Source organism: Chelonoidis abingdonii, chromosome 1, assembly GCF_003597395.2.
Source record: "Chelonoidis abingdonii isolate Lonesome George chromosome 1, CheloAbing_2.0, whole genome shotgun sequence".
Lineage (NCBI taxonomy): Eukaryota > Metazoa > Chordata > Testudines > Testudinidae > Chelonoidis > Chelonoidis abingdonii.
Window position 1 is genome coordinate 135,928,078 of NC_133769.1, and position 23,157 is coordinate 135,951,234.

The 23,157-nt window shown below is 43.6% G+C and overlaps 1 protein-coding gene across 4 annotated transcripts in view; it reads right to left on the minus strand.

Moving 5' to 3' along the window:
- Positions 1–23,157, minus strand: part of LRP6 (LDL receptor related protein 6) — a 189,779-nt gene that overhangs the window by 31,504 nt on the left and 135,118 nt on the right. For all 4 annotated transcript variants that reach the window (XM_032803018.2, XM_032803017.2, XM_032803020.2 and 1 more), the window contains 6 exons: positions 21,554–21,780; positions 17,659–17,843; positions 16,856–17,182; positions 7,823–8,025; positions 5,615–5,826; positions 3,983–4,173 (listed from right to left, as the gene is read on the minus strand). In XM_032803018.2, coding sequence (XP_032658909.1) covers positions 3,983–4,173; positions 5,615–5,826; positions 7,823–8,025; positions 16,856–17,182; positions 17,659–17,843; positions 21,554–21,780 — 1,345 coding nt within the window. The remainder of the gene's footprint in view (positions 1–3,982; positions 4,174–5,614; positions 5,827–7,822; positions 8,026–16,855; positions 17,183–17,658; positions 17,844–21,553; positions 21,781–23,157) is intronic.

The following is a 23,157-nucleotide window of genomic DNA, read 5'->3' on the forward strand; positions in this document are numbered from 1 at the left end:
AAGATAATACACCAGTATTTTTATAATAGCAGTCTCCTCTATATAAATGCCTATTTATTAATAAACCTCACCGTTGGGAAGAGAGGGGACAGGAAAGGAGGAGATAATTTGGTACTATTGTAAAGATGAAAAACATCTGCTGTCTGAGTAGGAGAGTAGGATTGAAGTCCATTGGAATAGACCTGCACGAGATAGGTGTAGGACACGAAAGAGAATCTCAGTGATGATATTATATCTCGCGTAGGGAGTTGATGGCTCAAGAGTCTACTCAATACCTGAGGACCTAATGGTACCCATCAATGCTACAGAGACTAACAAACTGCTAGCAGTGCGCTGCGTACACCACGTGGCTGTATCGTTGCACGGCTCTCGACGTTTTATACGAACAAGACGATGACCTCTAAAGAATCCGCTTCGCACCATTTGGCTTTAATAACTCATCTACATAACCACGTTCACTATTTCAACTGACACAAATGATTAGAAGATGACTGAGGCAGCATAAAAGAGCAGTCACAATGGTGCATTGTGGGATACCGCCCGGAGGCCAATACCGTCGATTTGCGGCCACACTAACCCTAATCCGATATGGTAATACCGATTTCAGTGCTACTCCTCTCGTCGGGGAGGAGTACAGAAACCGATTTAAAGAGCCCTTTATAGCCATATAAAGGACCTCGTTGTGTGGACGGGTGCAGGGTTAAATTGGTTTAATGCTGCTAAAATTGGTTTGAATGCATAGTGTAGACCAGGCCTATGTTTATACTGTGGGGTTATGCTGGCACAGCTATGGTGCCATAGCTACACCGTACAGTGCCTGTAGTGTAGGCTTCGCTCTGACACAGCACCTAGGAATCCTCCACCCGTGGCTTTAAACTACAAACAGTACTTTCACTCCATGATCTGGAGCTACACCAGTAATGAATTTGGCCCTAGGAAAGATGTTGATGGATTATGTAGAGGGACATATCCAGCTTGATGCAGGAATGACTAGGTGAGGTTCTATGGCATGTGTAATGCAAGAGGTCAGCTAGATGGCTGTAATGGTCCCTTCTGGTCTTAAAATCTATGCGTATAAGTCATTTGTTGCAGGAACACTAGCTGTGAGATGCCAAGAAGGGGCAAGGAGGTGGAGATGCCCAGAAAGAGGACTTGAGAAAGGGAAGTGTGACTGTTGAAGTCGACCTTTACAAAAATTCATGTTTCACTTTTTTGGACAGAGTTCTTTTATGATCCAGTGCAGAGGTAGACGCATCTATGTGACATTTCTCAACATATTGCAAAAACTTTTAGTTTAAAAATCTCAGTCTCTTAAAGTACCTCAGTTTTTCACCCATATTTATGACCAAGTTAATTTACTACTTGTGACTAAACCAAGACCGTGATATTTATCTTTCATATGAACAAGAAACCCTAAAGTGGGGATCATAAAGTTCACAAAGCACCCACTAGTCCCACCAGGAATGTCATAAAGAAAGATCCTAAAGGTTTAGAAATCCATGTTTGCTCAAGAATGAAACATGACTAACAGGGCTTTTCTCCTGCCATTACTTCCCTTCTACACAGGGGGAAACTGACTGGAATAGCTTTTCCAGACTAGCTGCCTGTGTGGGAACAATTCCAGATTAAAAGTAAATGTATTCCAGAATAATTAGCGTGTTTCCAAGATAAACTAAATATTCTGGAATATATTGACCTTTTATTCCAAACCAGTGTCCACATGATGAGCTATTCCAGTCTATTTCCATGTGTAGACGAGCCTTCACTCATGTGAGAAGTCCAATTGACTTCAATGGGATTTCTAGTATTAGGAAAACAACTGGGCCCCAGTTATCTGTTGGGAACATTGTCCTCTCTCCTATCCTATCGCATATGAAGCATGCTGTCTCTCTTTGTAAGAGTAGCAGCCTCTGCAGACCCAGGAAGCAAGAGAGTTTTTAAGAGACACACGCAGCAAAATTTATGCTCTCAGTTAAAAAAAAAAAAAAAAAAGCCTATTAATCAGCATTCTTTAACTAGCAATCTGCCTCAGCAGTTAGGATTTACACTAATAATTGCTGTAACTTATCTTGCAGTGCAAATGTCTAATGATGAGTGTTATGGAAAAAAATGTCTCCATGCTTATGGAAAGAATGGCGAGGTTTTAATAAACAATACATAAAATCTGATAGCTGCTTTTTTTTTAAAGTAAGATAATTTAAAAACAAAAGAGTGGGTTTATAATTAACACCAGCCTTTGACTTTGGTGTTCTAAAAATTGTCATAACATATGCAAAAGAAGAAACAAGGAATGAGTAAGTTTCAGATGTCAGTTAAATCATGCAGATGCTGAATCTGTGGTGGTTGAAGTCATCCAAGGATATATCATACCAAAATTTCAATGTTTTAATGCATTAAGTGTGGTCTACTGGTTATAACACCTGATTAAGAGTCAGAGTTCTTTTTCTGGATCTTCCATTAACTTACTGTATGTCACTGGGCAAACTGCTTACACTTGCAGTGTCGCAGGGCATGACCACACTTGTGAGTTACAGCGCATTAAAGCAGCCCCAGGTGTCCTAACTCACAACCCAGCCACACTGGCAAGGCACTTATAGTGCCTGGACTCTGAAGCTGGAGAGCTCCTGGTGCTCTATCTTCACAAGAAGCATAACGCTTGCTGTGCCTCAGCTGAAACACCCCAGTGTCAGTGTGACTGAGGTGTTGCATTACTGTGCTCTGATTGGCCTCCAGAAATGTCCCATAATCCCCTTAAGTCAAGTGGCCATTCTTGTCATTGTTTTGGAATTGGCTGCAGGAATGCGGATATGCCCTTTCAAAACTCCATTTCTGACAGCTGGCAAGCTTATCTGCTCCGGGACAAAGCAACAATTAGTGTGGAATGCTGCTTGCTGTGAGTGAGAGAGAGAGAGAGACAGGAAGTAGGGGGGTCTGCTGCTGTCTGAACTTACAAGACAGCATGCTGACATGCTCTCAGCCCCCCCAAACACCCACTCTCCCCCTTACATACACACAACACACTCCCTGTCACGCTCCACCCCCTCCCTATTTGAAAAGCACGTTGCAGCCACATGCATGCTGGGATAGCTACCACAATGCACTGCTCTCTATGGCATTACAAGAGCTGCTAATGTGGCCATGCCAGTGTGCTTGAATCTGACAGTATGAACACACTGCAGCGCTTTCCCTACTGCACTCTCCAAGGGCTGATTTAACTCACAGCGCTCTACATCTGCAAGTGTAGCCATGCCCTCAGACCCAATCATCTGTAAAACTGAAATAATACCACTTGTCCTATTATACAGACATGTTATGAAACAAATAGAAAACTGAAAGCAAATTGGTGTCATTGGATGGAATGCACTACAGAATTCTAAAGTATTATTATATCATTAATGAGCATGTATCAATGCAACATTTTACTACTAAATTCATTTATTTTCCATCACCAATCTCTACTCTTACTCTCATATATGCATGCAGATGTGGGAACGGACAGGCATCTCAAGTACAGGATATAGACATTTCAGGAACACCTCTACCTCCATATAACGCTGTCCTTGGGAGCCAAAAAATCTTACTGCGTTATAGGTGAAACCGTGTTATATTAAACTTGCTTTGATCCACTGGAGGGCGCAGCCCCACCCCCCGGAGCACTGCTTTACCATGTTACATCCAAATTCGTGTTATATCAGGTGGCGTATTACATAGTTTATATTGCCATAGGCACAGAAATGGCCAGTGCATGCTGACTTAAGACTATATCACACATTTTTCATCAACTGGGCACTTCCTGATTTGCTTGACAGATACTAGTACTCCAAAAAAAAGTGATGTTCGTGAAAAATAGCAGCAATTATTTGTGAACTGGCTTTGAGGGAGAAGCTAAGCACGATTTTGAAGCTAGAAACTGAAGTCAATAGCACTAATATTGAGCAACTAATAGTGCAAATGAATCTCTTAAACGCAAGTTCTATTTTACCTGAAAGGTCACTGCTCTCAATTCTCCGGAGTTCTGAATCAGCCCAGAATAACTTGCTCAGTTGGCTGTCAAGGGCCAGGGCTATGGGTTTACTCAAGCCACTGAAAAAGAGAATCTCCCGTTCAGTTCCATCCAGTGCTGCCCTCTCGATTTTGGGTGACCTTTCTTGCAGATTAGTGAAATACATGTATCTATAACAGGAATAATTGAAGTCAAACAGATTTGTAAATTATGCAGATTTTTATTAACTTTTTCTACTCTAACAATGTCTCAGAGAGACAAACATCCCTCCTCACTACTGTGAGGAGGGGGAGGGAGGAAGGAAGGCACCTATTAAGACAGTGACTGATTTGGGGAAAAACAAACATTTTCAGTGTCAGGCTAAACTGTCCCTTCCCCTTTGCAGGTGCTCTGCAGGGGCAGGAAGAAGGGGAAACAGGCTACCTGGGCCTAGTATACATGCAGGAAACAGGCCTGCTCTATCTCTCAGTGCTCAGGAGTGCAAGGGAAGAGGTCAGCTAGCACTGCCTGTGGAACTAACCATCTGTACAGGAGGTGTTTCTAGGCAGGATGGGGCCATGTCTCTTGCCCTGAATTTCACCAGGATGCGTGTGAGTGAGAGAGAGAGACTGAAGAGGGCAGGGACGTAACCAGAATTCTCCTATGGCTGGGGCCCAGAGCTCCCTGCACCCAGCCCCACACACTCCCCCTGCTGCTCCCCGATACCCAGTCCTGGACCCAGCTCCACACATACTCCCCTCCAGCCTCCCCACACTCAGCTCTGAGCTTTCCCCACTGCACCCATCCCCATGGTCTCCCTGCCTTATACCCAGCCCTGAGCTCTCATCCAGAGAGGCTGTCAAGCTGAAAAGCATCATCCCCAGCAGGAGCTAGGTGGTTTTGGGAGCTCCACGCCCCCATCCTCCTTCTGCACCTCGGGGCTTCCTGGGAAGCCCCAAGAGCTTGGATTCAATCCTCTCCTGTTCCTGGGGACTAGAGGTGCTGCTTGCTCCACTTCTTCCCAGAGGTTGGAGTGCCCATGAATGCCCAAAGCACTGTAAAGGTGGGGTGGAGGAGAAACATGGAGTCGCAACACCCCTTGAATCTATGGGGCAGCTGAGCCAAGTTTGAGTTTGTGGTGTTGTGGCTTGGTGCATGGGATCGCAGTGTCACTCAAGTTTAGCCTGGCTGCCTCTCCCTCATGACAGAGGGGTGGCAGTGCTAAATTTCTTGCTCTAGTCCAGGGCCAAGTGGGGTGGAGGAGGGGGGAGGGTGAGCCCCCCGCTGCACTCATTTTAAAGATGTATCAAGATCAGCTCTGTATTGGGCTTCCTCTTCTATAACACAACACTATCACCCTCTAAGGGAACCTCCTCTCCTCCCCAACAAGGCTCAGCCTCAGGAGGGCCATAATTGAACCCTGCTAACCTTTACCAGTCAGCAGAAGAATTCCCATTGACTTCAACGGGCCAGTATTGTACGCGAAGAATTACAGAAGTCTCAACCTTTAGCATCAATACAAGAGTTCCAAAGATATCTTTATTCTGAAAAAGGGTAGCCAGCAGCTAGAAGATTTATTAATAGGATCTGTGGGCTGGATTTTCCCTACTATTCCACATTACAATTACATACCCTTTCTCTGGGTTCACCACAATGGCCCGGGGCCTGTCATCTTCTCCTTTTAGCACCACGCCTATTGGTCTCCCATCCAAGTGTGTCACATTAATCACATTAGTGGCTTCACAAGTCCAGTAGATGTAGCGGCTGTAGATATCAATGCTCAGATCATAGGGCTGCATGTCCACGTTCTGATTGGGAACCGGACTCGTCACCACCGTAAGGCTCTGGGAAATCACCAGAAGGATATTATATTCAGGGTGTCACCTAGAATTGTATTTGCTATATCTGCTGTATGTGAAATTGTTTAAAGTTAAAAGGAAACCTCCAAAATACAATCCTAAACCAGGGAACACATGTTCAGTTGTCTCTCTCTCTCTCGGTCCTTTGGTGAGCAACTGCAGAGTGAGCAGTGGACACAAAACACTTACCCCGGCAGATTTAGGGGGATGGAAATCATAGCATTTGGTTGCAGCTCAGAAGAACTGATGATGTTGTTGGGCTTTGTGGGGGTATCAAAGGTGGATGGGGGAGTGGCACTGACACTCACCAGTGCCAAGAGTTTTGAGAGGCTGTGGATGCTGTACAACTGGCTGTACTATGCCTTAAAGGACAATTCTTGTCTGCTGAAAATTTCTCTCATATTCACCATTCAAAACAGATTATGTTGGTTAAATCCCAACCACTCTGAGAGAGAAGACAGCTAGATCACTGAAGTCAAGGTTTCCACTGTGAAAGGCACTCTCCTCATTCTCCTTTTCTTAATAAACCAAAATCAGACAGTCCAGTTCCTCAGTACATAGACTAACATGAATACAGAACACACAGCTCTCTACAACAGAAAGTCCATGTCACCAATAATCCCTAAACCTGAGCAGTCTATAGAATAGATGAGGAGGAAAAGAAATGTTCAGGCAGCCAGCAGATGGCTTGGACAATAGCCCTTGCATCAATCCTTCTACATCATTTTCCTCACATATGGGAGAAGGAAAATCACATTAGGGAACCCTGTTAACTGGGCAGAGGGAACATCTGCTAGCAGTAGTCCTTGGTCTAGGTATGAAATTTAGCCATTTGGAATATTCCTATTTTACTCCCTTTCGAGTTTTCCTGGTTCCACCTACTCAAGTGTTTCAACTACATGTAATCCCCCTTTCTGGCCCTCTTCAGTGTATAAAAAATTATGAAGAAATTAAAATCTCTTCACAGATAAGATCAAAGTAGCCTTCTCTGTGACAAACCCGATTTACCCCACTCCGGCACTTTATTAGAGACATGTCAATCCAACTGAATTCCATGTACTACATCTTAGTCTCTGACAGTCTCTCTAGAAAGCCTGGAGTAAATTCAACGTGACATTCTGGGGATAGAGGTGCTTTGTAAAGTAGTTTGTCTTGCACTTTTGGAAAATTTGCCTAACTTTTTTTTGGCTTCTCACATCTTCCAAAGCACTTGTCCTAGAAACTGCACACTTGTTTTGCTCTGCTGGTCCTGGAGAGATCTGGCACTTTTGACTAGTTTTGGATGTTAAATTATTTAGAAGTTCACAAAAAACACAGGAGTGAATGATGATTGAGCATTTCAATGGAATCCATCTCACACTTCCCACAACCTCCTTAAGAAACTGCACTTTCTTTTAACAAAAAAAATTTACATCTAAAATCCCCCGCCACCAAAAATAAATAAAAGATTATAAAAGTCTGAGAATGAACACGTATATAAGCCTTAATCAATTACTGTTACCTCACCCATCCTGCACCACCCTGTGTCTCTGGCCCCATCCAGGCCTCCTCTCTGCTCCCCAGTCACGTGCTCCCTTTCCATGGTGCTGGGACTCTTGCAACTCTGTTTCATGCCTCTCATCCAGAGTCCCACTGGTCTACTACTCTACTCCATTTGCCTCTCCTCATGCCTACATCAGAACTCCCCAACTCCTAGACAGCAGCTGCATAGCACATCAGCATGCCGTCCCAAATCTCTTACTCTCAAGTCAGTGTACCTTCTCCAGTCATCTCTATTCCCCTGCACAGACTATTTCCCCCTCTGTATTTCCTACGTGGATCCTGCTACCCATTTTTATTGAGGTTCTCATCGCCACCAGTTCAAACCAGCTACAGCGAACCTGGAGCTAACAGGAGGTTTATCTATTTATATTATTTAAAATGTAATCATTGCTTCACATAAACAGTGCCTCATCTCTTTGCAATTCCTCTCACTGCATACCTGGCTGCCATCTTCTTGTGCCTTCCGGATAATGTTCTGCCGAGAGTCAATCCAATAAAGCTGCTTATCTAGGGGGTCATAATCGATGGCCCGGACGTTCCTGAGACTGTGGATAGGGAGTATGATGTCTGGACTCTGTTGCTCATCTATCACCATGCGATTAATTGCGTTCTTCTGACTGAACAACAGGAAAGTCGTAGGAGCTTTAAAAAAAAGGGGGGAGACGCATACAGAGCAGAAACAGTGGTTATCTATATACCCAGTACTAACATTACTACACAAAAGCTATTAATACCCTACATTCCCCCAGAAACTACCCCTTTCCTCCTCCCCACACATACACACATCTGCACAGAGATTTTGGGGGGGGGGAGAGAAGGGTTTTAAAGGCATCTATCTTTTAAAATAAATTCTTATGTGTGGCGACGTAAAAAGGAAGGATAATTTCAAACACAAAGAGAAGAAAGCATATGGACACACTTGCTGAAATTATCACAAGATCCAGGTTATCAATTTAAAACACTTTCCCCAAGTCTCTTTTCAGAATCCTTTTAGCTCAGTGGTCTGCCTGTAATGAAGTTATAGTGCACTGTAGCCCAAGTCCCAGCAGCTTCAGTAAAGCAGAGCTCATGCCTGGAAAGATCAGCAGGGGGACATTTCACTCATTCCAATCTATAAAACACGCAAGATAACACCTGGCGGAGTGAGATTCTAGAGAACGTCCTCTATCTTTATTATTTTAGGCATATACTTTAAGTAGTTTTTTCTGGCTGCTGCTAAGAAAAAAGTCTCATTGGCATAAAAATATACTTTTCACACTGTTCAAAATTCTGACCTAGGTGCAAGTTATTTTTGCTTTTTGAAAAACCCCAAGCATTTCACCAGTGACTTTTTTCTATATTTAATCACTAATTAATAGAAGATAAGACAAAAGCAAACCAGACACAAACAGTCTGTTGTACGCATGTAGTACAAACAGCAAAACACCACATTCGGAAAGGTCAAATCCCTTATTCATTAGATAAACCCACATGTTAAGGGAAATATGCAAAAGAGAGGATGGTTTAGACCAAAAGAAAGGAAGTTGTGAAAGGAGGCTTGCATGCTTTCAGTTACAAACAGTCAAATCCTTCTGCTCCTCCCTTCCAGAGACACTCTGTCATTCTCATAGATCCACTCGGTAAGAACTTCAAAAGGAAAGTTACCAAATAATTGTCTTCTTGATATCTGTAAACTCCGACTTCTCTAGCATTAGTATTATCCAAATGGATGGCTCGTATGTCATGGTAGGGCAAATTTCCCATTTTAAGTCCCCCCATTCTCTGGAACTCAGTTTGGGTTTTGGAAAGCATTTTCCATTCTCCAACGTAATTTCTCCCAACAGTCATATATTTTAACTTTATTTCTGGAAGGAACTGTGGGTGAAACACAGCAGCATCCCAGCTGGAGAACTGCTCTTCAAGCTCAACAATGCAGTGTTGGCTCTGAAAGTCTGAGTTCCCAGATCTAGTCGCAGCAGCATCTCCTTCCCGTAATTAAAAGAATGTGCACACACATGTGCATTGTGGTCAACAAAGGGAGGAACTGGCCTTTAGGACTTGTGCTAGAATAATGCTCAGAAACACATAACCAAGTAAAATAGGCAAGAAAGTTAAAATGATTCATGCGCCACATACAGAGGCCAAGAGAAAAATTAAATTACAAGCAGAAAAATCTAAGTCTCCAATTACCTACAAATGAGAAGTGAGAAATCTACCAGGGTTGAACATGGCTGAAAAGCTGTTAATGCCTAATGAAAGACTTTGAACCATACTGTTTAGGAACAGTTCTATATCTTTATAGCATAACATGTTTCCTGTATTTTTCTCTTTGCTTTGTAACTAAATATTTCCATGAAAACAGGATCTTTATGTGACTGTATTACTTATTTCTCGTCCAAAGACAAAATCTCTCACTTATGATATCATAGTTATCACCACAACTATGTCAATTCTTCTTTTAACATGCAGTAAAGGAGGAAGAAGGGAATGGTACAAAGATTTTGTTTGCATGCAAGTGGTCCCTTGTAATAAACAGAAAAGAAATACTCAAAATGTGGGGTGTGCAAAGCAGAAATGTTTCCAAGAGGATGATTTTCAAAATATTCCATGGAGGTGACAGTGTCAGAATAAGTGACACCTGACTTGGGCTTAGTGCAGCAGTTAGATCTCTTTACTCATGCATAATGCAGATGAGATAATATCTGACTCTCTTAACTCACTGACTAATCTGAATGACACCAGAGAAACCATCCAAGCATCTTGGCAGTCAAAAATGGAGGTTACTTCAAGATGTGTGTTCCCTATCTGTATTCCACACATTAGGTACGCATGCGCACTGTGTGCCCGAGTCCAGAAGTTCTTGCAAGCAGTGTCCAGTGACCCACACAGGTGCTGTAGCTCTCCTCACACTCTAAACCAAGAGCATAAAAGGCGATGCGGGCCGATGTCTTTCCAGTTTCCATTCTTACTGCAGTTCAAACAATCCACAGCAGAAGGGATGGACGGAAAGTAGAGAGGTCACACATCTCAAAGAGCATCCAGTTAACAGTAAGAAGCCTGCATTTCTTCCTCGAGTGATGGTCTCTATGTGTATTCCTCATGTGGGAGATTAACAAGCAGTGGTAAGACCAGAGGCAGGTGCAAGGAGGCCAACGCTGACTGTAGTACTGCTGTCCCCACAGCTGTGTCTGCATTTGAACGGACCAGAGCATTATGTCTTGTGACGGTATGCAAAGAGCTCTAATAAGCTGCCCTCCATAACGCTGGGAGGGGTACGTCTCTCAGCAATGCTGCCAAAATAATTTGCCCTCTAGTAGAATTAGCCCTGACCTGCTCTGGAAGGGGAATATAAACTAGTTGGTAACAAAGGGTAACACAACTCGAAATCCACTTTGAATGTCTTTGTGTCTATGCAGCTTGACTCCTTGATCACTCTGCTATGAAAACAAATCATTCAGGTGTCTTAACATCATTTGTTCTTTGCAGATAAAAGGCCAAAGCATTTGAGACATCTAGAGAATGCAGTCAGCTCCCTTCATCTGAGGCATGCAGTTTTGGAAAAGATGCTAGTAAATGGACTACCTGACTCATATGAAACTCAGAAGCTATTTTAGGAATGAATCTAGGGTGGGATTATAACAAGACCCTTTCTTTATAGAATGTAGTATACGGTGGGTCCACCATGAGCACTCCCAGCTCACTAACCCTTCTAGCTGACATTACGTCTAGTAGACAGGTGGGTCATAGAACATGTGGCTAGAAGCTGAAAGGGGAGCTAGCAAGCAACAACAAAACAAAACTGTGGTTCCACTAAGGTGCAAACTTCACCAATGGTGGAAAGGATCTGAGACTCCTCTTTAGAAATCTAGTTGTGACAGGATGAGTGAATACTGTATGGTTATCCACCAGAGAATGGAAATTGCTGATCGCTACTAAATGTACTCGCAGAGAATTGAGCATGAGACCTGAAGACTGAAGAATAAAAGATAGGAAGGATCCCAGCAGATTTTGGACACAAGTTGCATTGGTGAGCCCAGGGGGGGAAATGCTTTCATTCTGCTTAACAGCAGCTTCTCACAGACTCTTTCTGCTTTGGTTAAGGATGGATTGCACCCTTTTAGAACATGAGCATTCTATTTCTGATGCCTATCCAAATACCAGGCCCTGAGTTGCAACAGTTCCAGGTTTGGGATGTTAGGACTTGCACTCATCCACTCAAAGTCCGGCAACGTGCGGATGTTCTTGGGTGGGTGAACTGAGGCCTTCAGCAGACTGCACCCAACTGGTTGAGACAGTTCGGTTTATGAACAGGAAAACTTGAACTCTGTCTTGATGGATCTTCTGTAGCACTTCTGTCAAGCCCTTGCCCAAGACTATTCTGGAGAGGTATGGAGGAAATTTCCTGTCCTCCCATGTCGGCGTTCCCCACTGGGTGAAGATGTCATCAAGAACCAAATTATGAATCTCCCATTTGTGATCTGTGGAAAAATGTCTGCTCAAGCAGCCCATTAGGGAGTTTTGCACGCCTGGTAAAGAAGCTGTTGATAGGAACATGCGATGGCTAATGCACCAGTTCCAAAGGGTGACTGCATCTATGCACAAAGGGAGAGATCTCACTCTCCCTGCTTGTTTACATAAAATACTGTTGTCACATTGTTCAATGTTATTTAGACATGTCTGGATTGGATGAGGGAGGAAGGAGTCACAGGCTCAATGGACCACCTGGAATTCTACTAAACTGATACTCCAAAAGGGTCCAGATGCTTTGCGCTATGTATTCACCCATGAGATCATCCCAACCCAAGAGGAAAGCATCAGTAATGAGGATTGCCTCAGGGGTCAGTGTGATGAAAGGGATTCCCCATCCAAACCTTCTCCACTTTTGCCCACCAGACAAAAGTCTAAAACTTCAGGCAGAACTGTCACCTCTGTTCATGTTGCCTCTCTCTGGTGAGTACATAGAGAGATGCCAGGCTTCTATGCAGTGAAAATAAAGCTTGGCAAACAATGTCACGTGCATGAAGCCACATGGCTGAAGAGGGAAAAGGCAAGTTCTGATTGATGTCCTGGTTCTGACACTGACCTGATGTACGTGCACGCTCATGGCCTGAAATATCTTGAGAGGCAAATATGCTCTTGCTGCAGTTGAGTCCAACATCCCCCTTATAAAATTTATGGGACACGTGGGGGTCAACATGGATTTTCACGACTGATGCAGAAACCCAGGGAAGGCAGAAGGCCGAGCAGAACACTGGTTGCTTGCTAGACTTCCTTGAAGGAACCGCCTATCAGTAGCCAGTCATCAAGGTAGGGGAAGACTGTAAATCCCTCTTCTCATACAAGCAGCCACTATTGAAAAGACCTTTGTAAAAGACCCTGGGTGCAGCAGCTAGCCCAAAGTGGGAGGCACTCTAAATTAGTAATGCTCTTCATCGAAGAGGAACCTGAGGAACCTCTTGTGGGCTGGGTGGACGTCTATGTGAAAATGTGCGCCTAATGTTAAGAGCCACAAACCATGGGTCCTCCTCTAATGAGAAAATTATGGATGCCAAGGAGAGCATTCGGAATTTTAGTTTTCAAATGAACTTGTTCAGCTGTCTCAGATCAGGAATTTGGCCTCCATCCCCCATTCTTCTTGTGGATGGAGAAGTAAGGGGGATAGAATCCCCGCCCTTGATGTTGAGGTGGAACCCTTTCTATGGCTCCCCTGAGAAGGGAGCTCACCTCTTGTCGCAGAATCATCCCATGAGAGTGGTCCGTGAAAAAGAATGAAGAAGGGGGTTTGTGGGTAGGAGGTACCAGAGACTCGATCAGCTAGATGCCATAAATAATCTCCAGTACCCATTTGTCTGTAGTTAGAGCAGTTTTTGCCAAATGGGGTGGGGAAGTCTTTGAATATCAGAGATGGGGAATGAAGTGGCATCAATAAAGGGACATAGGCCTCAACAGTACCATAGAAAAAAACCCCTCTTTGCTTGGGGTTAGAGTATGACGTGGTGGTGAATGTTGCAGAGGCTGGGTTCCTGGATCTATAAACCCTCTGTCTTTTGAGAGTTAGCTCTTGAGAACATTGGTGGTAAAATGGCTGAGGAGGTGGTCTTGCCCTGTTAGCCCCATCTATGGTGTTTTCTTTTAGGGGCAAGGATATAAATGCCAGTGAATCAAGTTTGTCCTCAAGTCTTTGAGGGAGTGGAGACACTCATCCATCTTCTTGTGGAATAGGTTGATAGTATTGAAGGGCAGATATTGGATGGTACTCTGCACCTCTAGGAAAACATGAGGATCGTAACCACAAATCTTTCCTCATAACAATGGCCATAGCCATTGCCCTAAATGCAGTATAGCTGCATCTACCATGGTCTGATGGGAAATTTTGGCTACCAATCTGCCCTCATCCACTAAGGCCAGGAAGCAGGCCCTACGCCCCTCAGGGAGCTCGTCCTTGAATTCCAAAACTTCTTATAATTAGTAAAATCATATTTGTCCAAGATGGCCTCATAATTTGAGATCCGGGAGGGATGTGAAAGAAAACTTTTCTCCTTAGAAGGTTGACTCGCTTGCGTCTCTTCTTTGAGGAAGTAGCCTTTGGGTGTTGTTACTTGGATCACTCTGTAGCCGCTTGCACCACTAAAGCATCCAAACAAAAACTTTCATCCCTTGGATGGAACGAAGCAGTGCTTCTTGGCCCAATTAGGGGTGGGAGAGCAACAAACTGAAGCGTGACAAATCATCTTTTCTGGGTCCATGATGATGACGTTGTGATGGGGAGAGCCACTTGATTGAGAACAGATGGCTGCAGAACATCTAGTAACCTATGCCAAGGCGCCTGATTACCCTCAAGCTGAATCTATAACTCTGCAGCCACCCTGGGCATGAGCTCTTGATATCGTTTAAAGTCATCTGGCAGGGATGGAAAAGATGGAGTAACTGCCTCATCTGGTGAAGATGACGAGATTGCTACTGGAATAGGCTCACCTTCACTTTCTGAATATGCTGACGGGGCCGGTTGTGGGTGTCTGGGAAGTAGCAAATAGGATTCCTGCACTAATCCTGAGTTTAGGGTAGGGCTCCCATGATCCCCAATATTGCCAGTAGGATGGATCAACTGCAAAGGAAAACCCCATGGCATGGGTTGGGGGAGCCTGTTTCTTGACCAACTGTATCTGCCTGGGGGTCAGAACCATGATCTTGTGGGGCTCCTGTCTTGTGCTATCTTTTCCTGATGCTGCAGAGACTCTTGCAGGGGCTATGACTCATCCCAACATAAAGCTGAATCCCTGTCTCCAGCAGAACCAATGGTACCAATGTGGGATGGGAGAATGACACTGTCTCATCGGGACAGAGTCATCTTCTGGTGTATCAATGTCCCATAATAAAGACAGTCCTGATAGGAGGGCTGAATGTGGATAGGGAGGAGCAAAGATGTCCTCTTCAGGGAGACATAAGTCTGATTGTCCTGAGCGTATGAGGAGAGTCCACTGGCAGAGCAGTCTGAACCAGAGCTTTCCTGGTCATTGTGGTACGTGTCGCTACTGGTATTGCCTTGACTCTAGAAGTGGATTGGAGCATCAGGAGCTGTTTATCCCGAGACAAATGGATTAGGGCTTCATCACTTTCTCGATGAAATATTTTCTGAGTCTCAGCTCCAGACCCTCATGAATTCTGGGGGGAAAAGACCAGCAGATGCTGGCAGAAATAGGAGTCTCACCCAGGCAACAGAGGCAGTGCTGATGTTTATCACTCACCGAAAAGGAGTGAAGGCAGGAAACACAATTTTTGAACCCTGGGCATAATCCCAGACTTCTCTGGGGAAAAGAAAATGGGTGGGGAAGAAGATGGGAGGAAATATTAACTACAGAAGAACCTCAGAGTTACAAACTGACCTGTCAACAACACATGTCTTTTGGAACCAGAAGTACACAATCAGGCAGCAGAGACAACTACCTACCTAAATCAAATACTGTACAGTACAGTCCTCAAACGTAAACTACTAAAAAAATAAAGGAAAAGGTTAAAAAAAGATTTGACAAAGTAAGGAAACCGTTTCTGTGCATGTTTAATTTAATTTGATAGTTAAAAGCAGCATTTTTCTTCTGTGAGGTAAAGTTTCAAAGATGTATTAAGTCAATGTTCAGCTGTAAACTTTTGAAAGAATAACCATAACATTTTATTCAGTTACGAACATTTCAGTTCAGAACAACCTCCATTCCAGAACTGTCATAATGCTGAGGTTCTACTGTATACTATAAAAACGACTAAAATTAATTGTGTACAACATTTTACAGCAATGACACTGTTTAAAAAAAAAAAAAAAAAAAAAGTTTAGGACACCAAAGATCTCAACTCAGATCGTGCAGCAATAAGCAGGAACTGGAGAGGTGTAGGCCTGCACCACTTTTCATGCCCTGGGTTTGGAGCATGAAAAAAGCTAAAGCACATATACAGGCCAATGGCCACTGCTTGCAAAAATATTCTGGATTCAAACACATGGTACTCACGTGTATCCAATGTGTGGAATACATGTAGGGACCATCCTATGAAGAATTATGAGTGCTGCTCTGGCAGCCAGTTATTGAAAGAAAGATGAATTATTTGGCTAGAAACTAACTGTGGCCAGCCTAAGGGCCTTGTGGTTGACACACTGCACAACAATGAAAAAACCTGGGGTTTGGCTGCTTGCTGCCTCTACTGTGATCACGAACTGAAAGTGTTGTGAGGGCAGCACTCTGGGGCCAATGTTCTCACTCAAAAGCAATGCCTTTAGCCACATTGGGGTGAGCTCTGGAGCAAGGTCTGTCCAACACTCCTTCAAGCTGGAATATAAATCACAACTAAATTCACCTCTAACAACCTAAAACTCATCCAATATTCCAAAACACACACCAAAATCCCATTAATCCTCTATGCCTGGTAAATCTCAAAAAAATAAAAGGGGACATGAAGTAACTTTCATGGGCCGGCACAAATGTTGAAGTGTTTCCAGCTTCTCTTTTTACCCAGCCTTATTCTGGTTGGCAGAATGAAGAAAAAAGTTCATTGAAATTAATCCCATTGCCAAGCTGTTGGCCTGGAATTTTTTTAAAAATATCCTAACTTTTACTCAATTGCCTGGTAGGATTTTGGTATGGTTAGAAAACAAAATCCACCCAGTTTTATTACCACCTTCAAACACATACACACACACACCCCCTCCACCAACACATCCTGATTTAGAACTTTATATTGGAACTGGAAAGGTTTTTAATAACCTTTCAGTATCAAAGGTAGAAATGAGCCATGACTTGGCATATCATGTTCCTGTCACCAAAGCAAACTGTCTCCTGTTTGTTACTATTAAAAATAAATAGAGAAGAAAGAAATGAAAATGTTTCTTTTTTCTAGTAAAATACTTTTATCTGTTACCAAATGCATTTGCTTTCATAATTTATTCCCATTGGAACAACAAACATGGCATTCTCATGCCTCTAATTTGTCATTTGTGTTTAGGGCTTACCACTACAGGTCCTGTTGTCAGAATTCAAGGAATAGTGAGCTGGGCATCCACACACAAAACCATCAACTGGCACTGCCAAGCAGAGATGGGAGCAGTGCCCGTTGCTAGATGCACATTCATTCCAGCCTGCCTGCCTTGAAGAATGGAAGACCAGGATATCCATCACATAATCCAAGTGGCCTTGGATGATGGTTCGGTTCTGGCCGCTGGTCTTGTTGGCTCGCTCAATGCTGCGCCGGCTCCAATCTGTCCAATAGATGTAATCCTGGTATTGAGTCAAGCCAAATGGGTGAGGCAAGTCATCTGCTATAACCTCACGGTCAAGGCCTGTTTTCAAAAAAGGGAGAGAGAAAAACAAGAGGAATTACTGGGGGCATACTGGGTTTTTATAACAATGTGCTAGACATTGCTCCTTCATGGAGAGGTTAAAAAAACAAAAAATAAATTTACAGTTTAATATCAGCCTCCACCAGGATTGCCAGTCTTTTGTAACAACCCATCTGCCGCATCAGGCCCCTTCCTTGTCTCTCTCTCTTTCTCTCACACACACACACCAACCCACCCTACTCTCATGCCTGATATATACAATGGAGTGCATCTACTTTAAAAAAAAATCTGTTCTAAGTGTATTAAATCTATGAACTTTTGCAGTTTGGCTTTCCCACCACCTCTTCACAACAAATGAAATACTGGTTATATTTTTTTTTGCCAGAGACGACACTCCAAAAGCTACCAGTTGAGAGCTTTGTCCTACGTGTAATTAAAAATACACAGCTTGCACAGAAAAAGCAACAGCAACTTGCCTAGCATATTTGAAGATTCTATTAAGTTGGTATCTAGATCTGTCCAGTAAAGTCTTCTTTTAGCATAATCAATTGTTAGCCCATTAGCTCGTCCCACGTTTGGTACCAAAGTAGTACGTTCACTTCCATCCATGGCAGCTCGGTCAATCTTGGGCTTCCCACCCCACTCAGTCCAGTACATAAACCTGTATAAAAATGCCAGAAATTTCTCATTTATCTGATATAGAAGTTTTGTGCTAATGCAGACTCTTAAAATTTCTTGCCAGTACATGAAAGGAAAAAACAACACAAAAGCAAGAAGAATGGTAACAGAAAACCAGTTATAAATTTAAGTGTTTATTAAAACACATTAAATACTTTTCTCAAAATAAAAGCTAGGAAATGAGTCCGATTTCCTTATTTGCTCCATCCAAAGCTGGACCCTTACCAAGGACTTCTTTACTAGAGCCTTTCCGTCTTTAACTAGTTCATGTGTGTTAGCTAATAATAAACAGGATGGCATCTCGGTACATTAGACTGCACGTTGTTCTTTATCAAGAATTGATCCAAAGCACACTGCATGAGCAACAAAAATTGCCTTCTGCTTCTATTCAATCCTCTACTGAACTCTGACCTAGATGTTTCTTGAGGATATTTCCTTGAAGTGCCTTTCTCCAACAGTTTCCACACCAGAGATTGGTCTTACAGGTAGCAATGGACTAGACCAGGGCTGGCCAACCTGAGCAGGAGTCAGAATTTACCAATGCACATTGCCAAAGAGCCACAGTAATACGTCAGCTGCCCCCCATCAGCCCCTACTCCTCCCGCTCACCAGCAGCCCCGCTGATCAGCGCCTCCCCCTCCCTCCCAGCACCTCCCAATCAGCTGTTTCATGGCATGCAGGAGACTCTGGGGGAGAAGGAAGGGGGAGGAGCGAGGGCACGCCAGGCTCAGGGGAGGGGCAAGAAGGGGTGGAATGGGGGCAGAGCCAGGGGTTGAGCAGTGAGCACCTCCAGCACACTGGAAAGTCTTGCAAACAGATCTCAGAGCCTTTCCACTGCAGTTGGGTAACAATACACTTCATCTCGTGTACTGCTGAGCCAAGGTAATGTTCTTACTCTACTACGTATAGAATACAGATCATCTAAGTACTGCAACGGTGGTCAACACATAAGCATATGCTAATGTTCTCTGGCATCATTGGATTGCAGCAGGGAGATGCGTTTCCGTATGTATGATACCAAATTCTTTGTATTGTCTGCCATGGACTATGCTGATCCTAATATTTGGAACACAACACTCAAATAGGTTAGATGGGTAAGCTAAACTAAATAGGAATAAGATCACTATGAGTGTGAAGTGATCTGACAGAATATGTACTGGCCAAGCTTGTAAAGAAACTGATAGATAATGGATAGGTTCCTAAATACGTAGGCTCATTATTCAATGGCAGCTGCTGAATTATCAGTACTTTAGAAAAATTAGGCCACTTATTTAGGTGTCTAAACATGGGCTTAAGAGGAAAACCCACTTCTGAAAATCTTGGTGATCATTTATTGTTTTAAAACCAAACTAAAAAAAGGAGATAATGCAAGTAAAACAACTTTGCTATTGGGGTCCCAGTGTGAATTTAAGATGAGGAATTGAGAACCACTCTGGTCTACGTGTGTTTTGATGCTATTTCTGGCCAGACAGCTATTAGAGCAGCGGTCTCAAACTCAAATGACCACGAGGGCCAAATGAGGACTAGTACATTGGCCTGAGGGCCACATTATTGACATCTCCCCTCCACCGCCCTCATCCCCATCCCACTCCACTTCTTCCATGAGGCCCCGCCCCTGCCCTGCCTCTTCCCACCCCTTCCCTGCCCTCATTCCAACCCCTTCCCCAAAATCCCCAACCCAGCTCCACTCCTTCCCTGCCCCCAGGGGGTGTAGGAGGGGCTCAGGGCGGGGAGTTGGGGTGTGAGGTGCAGGAGTGATGAGGGGTGCAGATGGAGCTCAGGGCAGGGGGTTTGACTGCAGGAGAGGTTCGGGGGGGGAGGGCTCTGGCCCAGCGTGCACAGGGAGCAGGGCAGGCTCCCTGTCTGCCTACCCTGTCCACACGCCACTCTGGGAAGCGGCTGGAACACGGCAGAGCAGGGGCACAGGGGTAGGGGTGTGTGTGTGTGTTGCTGTTGCTTCAGGCACCGCCCCCAGCATCTCCCATTGGCTGGGAATGGGGAACCGCAGCCAATGGGAGATGTTGGGGGCGGTGCCTGAAGCAACATCAACACATACCCCTGCACCTCTCCTCCCCCAGGTTCCGTCCGCTTCCCAGAGCAGCGGGGGGCACGGCAGGCAGGGAGCCTGCCCTGCCCCCGGTGCACATCGGGCTGGAGCCGCTCTAGGTAAACACTGGAGGAGGGCGGTGGGGCCACGAGGAGCTGACAGGCCACAGAAAATAACCTTGCAAGCCACGCGTGTTTGAGACTCCTGTATTAGAGCAAGGGATACCGAGCAACTTTGCAGTAAGCAAGAAATACTAGCTCTTGTGAATACCAGTGACGAAAATGAGTCGCCTCAAGCTAAGTGGTAAAATTACAGCACTAATCTGCAATTCCAGGCCTTGAGTAGCTTTGAGGAACTACGTGGACATTGCATACTCCCAGAACATCTGGTTCAGATTTGCGTATCACATCAGTAATTTTAGTTCTCTCCCACTTTGGATGAACATTTTTGGTATTTAGCAAACTTTAACTGTTATTTCTCAAGAGAAAGATGGTATACAGAGGCAGTAAATGGGAGCCTGGAAATCCTGAGACTTTCCAGTTCTACGCAGTGACTCAGTCTGGCCTTGGACACATCACTCTGTGCCTGATTTTCAGAGTTCCTAAACACCACAGTTCCAACTGAAGTCAATGTAGACTCTGAGAATTCAGGATGTTTGAAAATCAGTTTCCTCATCTGTAAAATAGGGGTAATACACAACTAGTGTCTCTCACGTGGATTTTGCAAGGAATAAATTAGTAAATGTTTGTAAAGGATTTCAAGGTTATAAAGTGCTATGTAGATGTTAAGTATTATGACAGTTTTTTTCTTATGACATAAAATGCTATTGCATTTTAATGTGATTGAGTCCATTTTCCTGGAGAAAAGACTTCTCTCATTACAAAAACCTTACATTTTGGATAGGCAGATACAGCAGTTTTCTTGGATGCTCTATTTCCCTCCCCCACCTACCAAAGTTGTCCTTTCCCTCCAAAATAATCTCTCTCCTTATTCTCACACAGTGAGCTTCACCTTCCCTTCAAAAAGAGCAGGAGTACTTGTGGCACCTTAGAGACTAACAAATTTATTTCAGCATGAGCTTTCGTGAGCTACAGCTCACTTCTTCGGATGCACAGAATGGAAAGAAGTGAGCTGTAACTAATGAAAGTTCATGCTGAAATAAATTTGTTAGTCTCTAAGGTGCCACAAGTCCTCCTGTTCTTTTTGCGGATACAGACTAACACGGTTGCTACTCTGAAACCTTCCCTTCAGAGGCAGAGCACAAAATACCTTCACAATACCCTAACCAGTGATGAAAGGGAGCTCCATTTTAAAAGGACAAATATTTTCTTTTCAGTGTGATGGACCTTTTCTAATTAATGAATTCCATAAGACTAAAGCTACTTTGATTTTATGATTAATTAAAAAACTAAATATAAATCCTTTTTTAATGAGCTTCTCTGATTTTTGTGTAGTATTCCTAATGATTATTCAGCATATTAAGAGCACATTCCTCCAGCCCTTGTATTCTAAATTACTAGGTTATATTCCCCAAGCTGAGTTCTCTCAGGATTTATATACTGGTACCTCATTAACATGCCCTATAGAAAATACGCATGTGTTACTTTTAAGAAGTTTGTAAACATAAAATTAAATCAGCAAGTTACCCTTCAGCAGGGTCTAATGCCAATGCTCGGGGGCTGTCCAGATCCTTCCACACCAATACTTGACGATGTTGTCCATCCAGCTTTGACACTTCAATACGATTTGTTCCAGTATCGGCCCAATACAGGTTCTTCCCTAGCCAGTCTACTGCCATGCCTTCTGGGTAATCCAAGCCAAACTCCACCACATGTTCGAGTGCACTGCCGTTCATAAATGCCCTGCTGATAGTCTTCAGGGATACAATGATACACAGGTAAATTAGGAACTTTACCAGTCTGTCATTGGATTTTGCATTTAAAAACTTTGAGATTTCAGGCATCTTGTAAAGAAGTAGTTCATACAATATGCTACTTACACATGCAATTAACAATAAGGCCTATTCAAGAGTGATGATTTACTATGGTCACTTAAGAAAAATGGGTTGACTTCAGTTGGGTTCCATAAAGCAGTCTGTACGCCACACTGACCCTAACAACTGACAGCCAGCTTTGAGGAGAAAACATTTTGGAATTCTCAGGCTCATGCTGAAGCTTCTATGCTACAGAGAGGAGCGATATTTTAGAGTCACAGAGAGAGCATTTAAAGGCAAGAAGGGACCACCAGACAATCTAATCCAACCTTCTGTATTTCACATGCCACTCACCACCCAACCACCCACACCACATTATTAAATTCATGATGTTTATTATGGTAGTGCCCAAGGATCAATCAACAGCAGGGCCCACTGAGGTAGGCACAATACAGATTAGTAGACAGTCCCTTCTCCAAAGAGCTTACAATCTAAATACACAAGAGAGCACACAGGTTGGAGGGGGCAGAACACATAAGCCCTGTGAACACTGTGATGGTGACAAATGTCTTGTGTCAGTGCATTTTTTTTAATCATCATCCTCATTTAAAAAAGTTCAGCACAAACCACCATACAGATGAAAACAATCAATGGCCAAGAAGTCAGTTAGTTCTGCAGTGCCAGTGTTTATGGACAGATGGTAAGCAACTAAATTAATTCTCCATTAAAAAGAGTTTCTGATCTCTCTCTTGTCCAAAAGATTTCTCTCTCTCTTAACTCTCAACTTCATAGCCCTTCCTATGTCAATAGAGGCAGCCATAATTGTATAATATTTCATAGCTTAGCCGTTCACTGGTATACAATCATGACCAAGGAGCCCGAAGATAACGTATCTTTGCCAATGACAACAATGGTATGTGAACACTAGTTTCCTCCCATCCCTTACTCCTCATATTTCTAACACTGCAGAAGTCAAAGTTCAATTTTGTTTGCTTACACTTTGAGTGCTAGAACCAGTGATGTCACAACCGTGTGCACAATTGGGAGTTCACCGTCCCTTAATCCCTATCTACAACGTCCTTTCAAACCAATTTTGGGAACCACATTTAATCTATTTCAACCACAGTTCAAGTTAAACCAGTTTCTACAACAGTTTGGCCAGCTTCCCTCTCGGAAACTCATTTACAGACTATGTGTTGAGCCCTTGTGTGCCCAGCTCCTAAGTTACTGAGTGCAGAACACAGCAAGCTGTTGTGTAAGTCTCGCCCCAATTACAGAATTCTTCCTTTATTAAAAAAAATCCTGATATTTCCATTT